The 6,720-nt window shown below is 48.6% G+C and overlaps 2 protein-coding genes across 3 annotated transcripts; one reads left to right on the top strand and one right to left on the bottom strand.

Moving 5' to 3' along the window:
• Positions 1 to 288: 288 nt before the first annotated feature.
• Positions 289 to 2,232, bottom strand: LOC311353848 (uncharacterized protein; the record flags this gene model as incomplete). Its single annotated transcript, XM_084473656.1, has 4 exons — positions 289 to 516; positions 683 to 880; positions 1,304 to 1,405; positions 2,083 to 2,232. 4 exons carry the CDS (start codon positions 2,230 to 2,232, stop codon positions 289 to 291), a joined length of 678 nt encoding a protein of 225 aa, XP_084329782.1.
• A 2,073-nt stretch (positions 2,233 to 4,305) lies between these two features.
• On the top strand, positions 4,306 to 6,191 carry LOC311354298 (ependymin-1-like). 2 transcript variants are annotated; one of them, XM_084474115.1, is made up of 6 exons: positions 4,306 to 4,426; positions 4,531 to 4,562; positions 4,658 to 4,804; positions 4,900 to 5,086; positions 5,482 to 5,563; positions 5,852 to 6,191. In XM_084474115.1, exons 1-6 carry the CDS (start codon positions 4,354 to 4,356, stop codon positions 5,976 to 5,978), a joined length of 648 nt encoding a protein of 215 aa, XP_084330241.1. In that variant the 5' UTR covers positions 4,306 to 4,353; the 3' UTR covers positions 5,979 to 6,191. The 2 variants fall into 2 exon arrangements, with proteins under 2 accessions (XP_084330241.1, XP_084330240.1); XM_084474114.1 differs by having other exon boundaries at positions 4,309 to 4,426; positions 4,513 to 4,562.
• Positions 6,192 to 6,720: the final 529 nt, after the last annotated feature.

The following is a 6,720-nucleotide window of genomic DNA, read 5'->3' as shown; positions in this document are numbered from 1 at the left end:
GAAGTAAACGATCCAAGAGGCTCTTTCTTTATTGGAGATTCACACCAAACAATGTATACATTAATTCAGTTAAATAAAATACAAATTCTTTTAAATAAATATTTAGTAATAAATATGTCAATAAATAGAAATATATTATCTTGTGTAAAAAGCTGATGTTGGGCTCAGGATGATGGGATCAAGATCCAGTAAACACTGAACACTAAGCTAAACACTGAACACTAAAGACTGAACACTGAACACTGAACACACAATGAACAATAAACACTAAGGGTCGGGGTCTGGTTCCTACTGGAGCCCGGGGCGTCCCAGCAGGGGGTCGCGCTGCCTGGCGTCCAGCAGCAGCAGGTCCCGGGCGGTCTTGGTGAGGTAGAGGTCCAGGTCCCTCAGGATCACGTACACCTCCAAACGCCTCACCCACACCGTCTGGTTACCATGGCGACGGATGAGAGGCGGGGGGGTGCTCTGTGGGTCAGCGGGGGTCCGGTCCTCCCCACTGCTGCTCACACTCTCCAACTGGGAGGACAGAGAGAGAAGGAGAGACAGACATTTTAAAACAGCATAAATCGACAATAATAGCATTGTGAGAGAGAGAGAGAGAGAGAGAGAGAGAGTGTGTGTGTGTGTGTGCGTTGTGGGTTGACATGAGGAGAGCCATAAGCACGCAGCATGTTTTCAGTACCAGGGTCTGGAGTCGTTTCATCAGGTCTCTGAGGTCCAGCTGGACGTGGTGGAGGCGGTCAGGGAGACTCAGTGCTGTCTTCCCCCCCCGCGAATCCCCGTGGTGGTGCTTCTCTGCCAGTATCTGCTCCCTCTTCCACTGCAGCATGGTCCAGTAGATCTGGAGGCTGTCGAAGGCCTCGCTGAGACGCTCCCGCTCCTAAACAGCATCACATCTTTAGACTCCAACCTCCAGGCTCAGCCGCTAACCTCTAGACTCAGACTCTAGCCTCTCTGCTCAGCCTCTAGCCACTCTGCTCAGACTTTAGCCTCCAGGCTCAGCCTCTCTGCTCAGACTCTAGCCTCCAGGCTCAGACTCTAACCTCTCAACTCAGATTCTAACCTCAAGTCTTAGACTCTAACTTCTAGGCTAAGCCTCTAACTTCTAGGCTCAGACTCCTACCTCGAGGCTCAGACTCTAACCTCCATGCTCAGACTCTAACCTCCCGGCTCAGACTCTAACCTCCAGGCTCAGACTCTAACCTCTCAACTCAGATTCTAACCTCAAGTCTTAGACTCTAACTTCTAGGCTCAGACTCCTACCTCCATGCTCAGACTCTAACCTCCCGGCTCAGATTCCTACCTCGAGGCTCAGCCATCGGTGGAGGTCGGTGGAGAGGGTGGGGAGGTCGTTCAGATGGAGACTCCTGTCTTCAAAACGCTCATCTCCCAACTGCTGCTGCTTCTACAAAACAACAACAACAACAACAACAACAACAACAACAACAATGTAAATAACAAGAAGGTTCCACCAGACTGTATGTACAGAATGTACTTTAACGTCATAATTTTGTAAATAATACATAAATTATAGCAAAATTAATCTTGATTATCAAACTGTGATTAATAAAGTACTCAATTCAATAAAATATTCTGAATACCAAAAAAAAAAGTTCTGATGCCAAAACTGAACATACATATCTGAGTGAAGAAGAGGGAGAGACAGAGACAGATAGAGGGAGAGAGAGACAAGGAGAGAGAGAGAAAGAGAGAGAGAGAGAGAGGGGGGGGGGGGGGGGAGAGGGAGAGAGGCAGGGAGAGGGAGAGAGACAGGGGGAGAGAGACAGGGGGAGAGAGAGACAGGGAGAGAGAGAGAGAGAGGCAGGGAGAGAGAGCGAGAGACAGGGAGAGGGAGAGAGACAGGGAGAGTGAGAGAGGGGCAGGGAGAGGGAGAGAGACAGGGGGATAGAGAGAGAGAGAGGCAGGGAGAGGGAGTGAGACAGAGGGAGAGGGAGAGAGACAGGAAGAGGGAGAGAGGGAGAAAGACAGGAAGAGGGAGAGAGAGAGAGAGAGAGGGAGAGAGAGAGAGGGGGGGAGAGAGAGACAGAGGGAGATAGAGGATGAGAGAGAGTTCTGACTCACAAAGGTCCTCAGCAGCTGGCTGACTCTGGTCCTGGCGATTCTGGTGAGGAGGAGGGAGTTCCTGTACCCCCCCTCCTGGGGGGCTGGGGAGCCCCCGTAGACCTGGACCAGGAGGGGCAGCATGAGGAGGGTCTGGAACCAAGCAGTCATCTGTAGGAAGAGACAGGTTATTAAGGAGCAGGAAGGGTTTAGACAATACAGAGACATGCATCATTATTATCATGTCTTTGACCTCACAGGGCCAGCTCTACACTACAAAAGACGAGAGCTGAACGTAAACTGCAACCTCCGAACCCCGGTGTCAACTTAACAATTTTATTATTATTATTATTATTATTTATTTTTTACATATTATAGCAGTGCTGCCATGAACCCAGTGTGTGTATGTGTGTGTGTGTGTGTGTGTGTGTGTGTGTGTGTGTGTGTGTGTGTGTGTGTGTGTGTGTGTGTGTGTGTGTGTGTGTATGCAATGTGCTGTGAGTGTAATCACTCTGCACATTGAACTCAAACACACCTACACAATCTCTACAAAATGTATAGCAATCAACACTCTCAGCTGTCAATACTTTCCTTATGTGGAGCGGCTTCCGCCCAGAGAGGCAGACACCGCTCTGGTTAGTTCCCCTGATCTAAAGCCCTGGAGATGAGGAGAGGAGAGGATGAAGCAGCCTTACCTTGAGGTGGTGGGTGCTGTCTGTGAATGTCATGTTGCGACGCAGTATTTATGTGTGCTTATGAGTGCTTGATTCTCACTTTTGGTTTCTGTTGGAGTTTTCTTAATTTTACTATCATGATTCACGCCGAGAGGAAGTACCTGCGGTCGGTCATCCTCCTCCTTCTGCTGTAAACAAAAAAAAGTTTCATGTGCTGAGGAGGGGGACGTGGTCCTGGGTCTGTCACCGACAGCCAGGTGCCACAGCCACTGGTATCGGAGCTGAGATTAGTGCTGAACTGCTGACACAGCGTTGTTCACTCCATAAAGTATAATCAAGAGCTCGTCCTCGCGTCATGTTATGAATAGCAAACACGCAGCCGTGTGTATTCCAAGTGGAATCCTCTATTTTCGTTTTGTGTTCTATTTCATGTAGGCTACGCCGTCTAGGCTTCGCCTTACGTGCTTGTCCCGTGCGCGTGCTCTATTTTCGGTGTTTTTTTTGGGGGAAAGAAACCTCGTCCTCCACATGGTTAATGGACATCCCTTTTTTTCACAAGCGTCTTCCCCCGTTTGATCCGTCACCACTTCTATTTCCAGAGCGTTGTGGGTTTCATCATCACGGCTTCTAGTTTCCCTCATTCTCAAATCGCTTCTCGTTTATTTCTTTAGTGGAAAAACGTGAATGGAGAGAAACCTATGGCCTGTCTCTGTGTTGTGAAAGCAGCGGTATGGTTTCCTCACCGGGTCTCACCACAGCGTAACCCCATCAGGGACTTTCTGAGCAGAGGCATTCAGAGCCAGTCTCAGTTTCAAACCTACGCGTAGTTTCACCTCAGAGTGGACCGTCTCTGTCAGAAACACAACCAGGCATTGACTTTGGAAAAAACATTAGAAAAATTGGTAAAAAAAGAAAAAATGACATTCTCAAATTTGGTAAAAGACATGCACTTTTGATCAATACATGTATTAAGCACATATAGCTTAATGTAGAAATAGATCAACATGCAGAATGACAGGTGTAAAAATGACAGGTGTCTAAAGCACCCGGACCAGGGGTGAGAGGTCAGGATTCAATGAGGTGAGCGGAGTGGAGCTGGTCCTAGCTGGTTCTCAGGGCCTAGAGACACTTCTGCTCCGTTCACCCAAAGCAGCGCACAACATCAACAAGGAAAACACCAACATAAGCCTCAGACAGCCGTGCTGTTCCGCCAATCCAGTGCCATGTATTAACTCTGTCTGGCGACTGTAAATGGTCTTATTTACCACAGAACCAGAAAGGACCCAGAGAGGAACGTATTCCCAGTCCCAGACTCAGGGTCACGTGAGGTAAGGGACATAACTTGTTCCCAGCCAAGGAAGCCGTGGGAGCAGTGTTGCTCCCACGTGATTGGTTGGCCCAGCGCTCTAAACAACAACAGCTTGTCTGTGCTTGTGCAGGTGTTGGTGGGAGGACCGGGTCGCCACGGGGACCGCCAGGGGCCCTCGGCTGTTTGTGGGCCCCGCTCAGGCTGTGATGGGGGGCTATAAAAGGCCCTGGGTCCGGCCAGACGCACCACAAGTTGCGAGCTTCGTCTTTGCCTGTTGTTCCTGTGTTGTGGAGCGCTGTAACCGTGGAGATGTTTGCCGTCGTCACTGCGTTGTGTCTCATGTGTCTGTCCACCAGCATGGCGGACCACCACCAGGCCTGCCGTAAGATTCTTTTATTCAGCCTCTCTGATGTGAATGTGTGTCTTCATAGCTTTGTAACATCTGTCTGTGCTTCACTCATATCCAAGCTTGTTGTTGTTTCGTAGATTCGCCCAACATGACAGGGAGTATTTACATGGTAAGTCTTACAAAAAAAAAAAAAAAAATCTTCTTCTTGATGAGAATTGACGGAGAGCCCCTGAATCGTTTCTTACTGGCATTCTCCTCCACCAGTCTGATTTGAGGAACGGAGCCAATGTAGGTGCAAAATTTGTTTACGATCCCTTGGCGAGGAAACTCCGCATGAAGACCATCACTTGGCCCGCTTCCGTCACGGCCAACTCGTCCAGGAACCTGGACCTGCTGCTGCTCTTCGACCAGGTACTCCTTCTGCCCTGCGTGTGTGTGCGTCGCCCTCGTTTGAAGCCGTGCGTCGGTTCTCTAAGAGGGCTCCTGTGGTTCTCCTTCTCTGACAGGGGGTGTTCTATGAGATCGACAGCAAGAACCAGAGCTGTGAGAAGAAGGTTCTGCACTCGGCCGTGAGCTCCATGGAGGTGCCACCCGACGCCAGCTTCTTGCTGAAGACCACGCTGGGGAGCGAGACTGTAGCCGGAGAAGGACTGACCATCGGCCTGTGGAAGGGCACGGTACCACAGACCCAAGGTGAGGCCCCGATCCATGAGCTCACCCTAGGCTTTGAGATGAGATGAGACGGCCTCCATAAATCCCAGACAGAATACCTGGGTGTTACAGCAGAGAATACAGCACCGTGATAGAACGGAAAAGATAAAAAATGACTAAAGTGAAATAATTATAAAACCACAACGACTGACGGCTCTCAACAATAAGAGCGGTAGCAATGAAGGTGCAAATAAAAGTAACATTGCAGATGGTTTGATTGAGAGTGTGATTGAGAGTGTGTTTGAGAGTGTGTGTTTGAAAGTGGGTGATTAAGGGTGTGTGATGTGATTGAGATTGAGAGTGTGTTTTAGAGCGTGACAGAACAGGAGTGAGACGTGAGGAGTGACCAGGCTAATGTTCAGCTCCTCTGTTTCCAGGTACTTACTGCACTGCCGTCACCACGGGGTGCATGCCCATCAGCACCACCTACACCTCCACCTCCTCCATCATTATAGTCAGGTGGGTGTGTTCACAAACACCTTACCATTTATATATATATATACTGCTCTTCATGATATCTATCTATATCTATAACGTGTGTGTGCGTGTTTGCTTGCATGCGTGCGTTCGAGTGATCGTGCGTGTGTGTACGTGTACATGTGTGTGTGTGTGTGTGTGTGTGTGTCTGTGTGTGTGTGTGTGTGCATGTGTATGTGAGCATGCGTGTGCTTGTGTGTGTGCACGTGTGTGTGTGTGTGTGTGTGTGCGCGCTCTTGTGCGTGCGTGCGTGCGTGCGTGTGTGTGCAGCTACATCCAGGTGGAGACTGAGATCAAGGACCCGGAGAAGCTGAGCGTGCCGTTGTTCTGCGAGGGCGAAGCGGTGGAGGAGACGCAGGACGGCTCCACCCACACCTTCTTCAACCTGCTCTTCTAGCCCCTCCTCTGCTGCTGCCCCCTGGGACCGGGTGCAGTACCGCAGGGGGCCACACTAGATGTCTCTCAGCTCTGTATATCCCTTCCTGGGACCGCCCCTTTGGTGCCTGTAGGGACCAGTGCCTGTAGGGGGCAGCACCTAGCGCTGCTGCTCACAGTAGTGACTAAACGCTCAAATCGCCGTTTGTTAGAAGAAAATAAAGAAAAATAAACATTTTTAAGACAGAAATTATTTTGTGAGTTGTTTTCATTGTCTTGTTCCAGGAAGTTGATTTCCAGCTATTCAAGGTAGACAAAATTAAATACTGGATCAAATGTACTCCTTTGGGAAGTTGCAAATGTGTGGTCCTGGTGGTTTTATTTACAATTTGAGACAAAAGTAGAACTTTAGATACAGGTATTTATAGTGGACACTTCTACTGCTATGTTCACCCTGGGACATAACCAAAATCAAAACCAGGATACAAGTACATACAAGAACATTCCTAGACAACAATAAAATGGCAGTGGTATCTGTATTTATCTAGAAATAGTATTATAAGTAATAGTAATTTAGGAGAGAACATCGCCCCCATGCGGTACGTTTAATGAACAGCATGACTTACAATGAAAAGAAAGAAAAGACATTCGTAGTGTTCACACACGGAAAGATTCATGCATAAACGTGTGTGTTTTTGAAGTTACAAATAACATTGCGGCACATATATTTGGTATGTGTGGAAAATAATTCCAGAAAGCAAATT

Source organism: Micromesistius poutassou (assembly GCF_964030765.1).
Source record: "Micromesistius poutassou genome assembly, chromosome: 10".
In the NCBI taxonomy this organism is placed as follows: domain Eukaryota; kingdom Metazoa; phylum Chordata; class Actinopteri; order Gadiformes; family Gadidae; genus Micromesistius; species Micromesistius poutassou.
The sequence above is the reverse complement of the archived record's forward strand: the minus strand, read 5'-3'. Positions and strand labels throughout refer to the sequence as shown.

What these genes read in the sequence shown, in the direction of transcription:
- LOC311354298 (XM_084474114.1), top strand. Translation starts at nt 4,354, where the DNA reads ATGTTTGCCGTCGTCACTGCGTTGTGTCTCATGTGTCTGTCCACCAGC. An exon ending in GGACCACCACCAGGCCTGCC is followed by an intron (nt 4,427 to 4,512) that starts GTAAGATTCTTT and finishes CTCATATCCAAG; the next exon opens with CTTGTTGTTGTTTCGTAGAT. An exon ending in TGACAGGGAGTATTTACATG is followed by an intron (nt 4,563 to 4,657) that starts GTAAGTCTTACA and finishes CTCCTCCACCAG; the next exon opens with TCTGATTTGAGGAACGGAGC.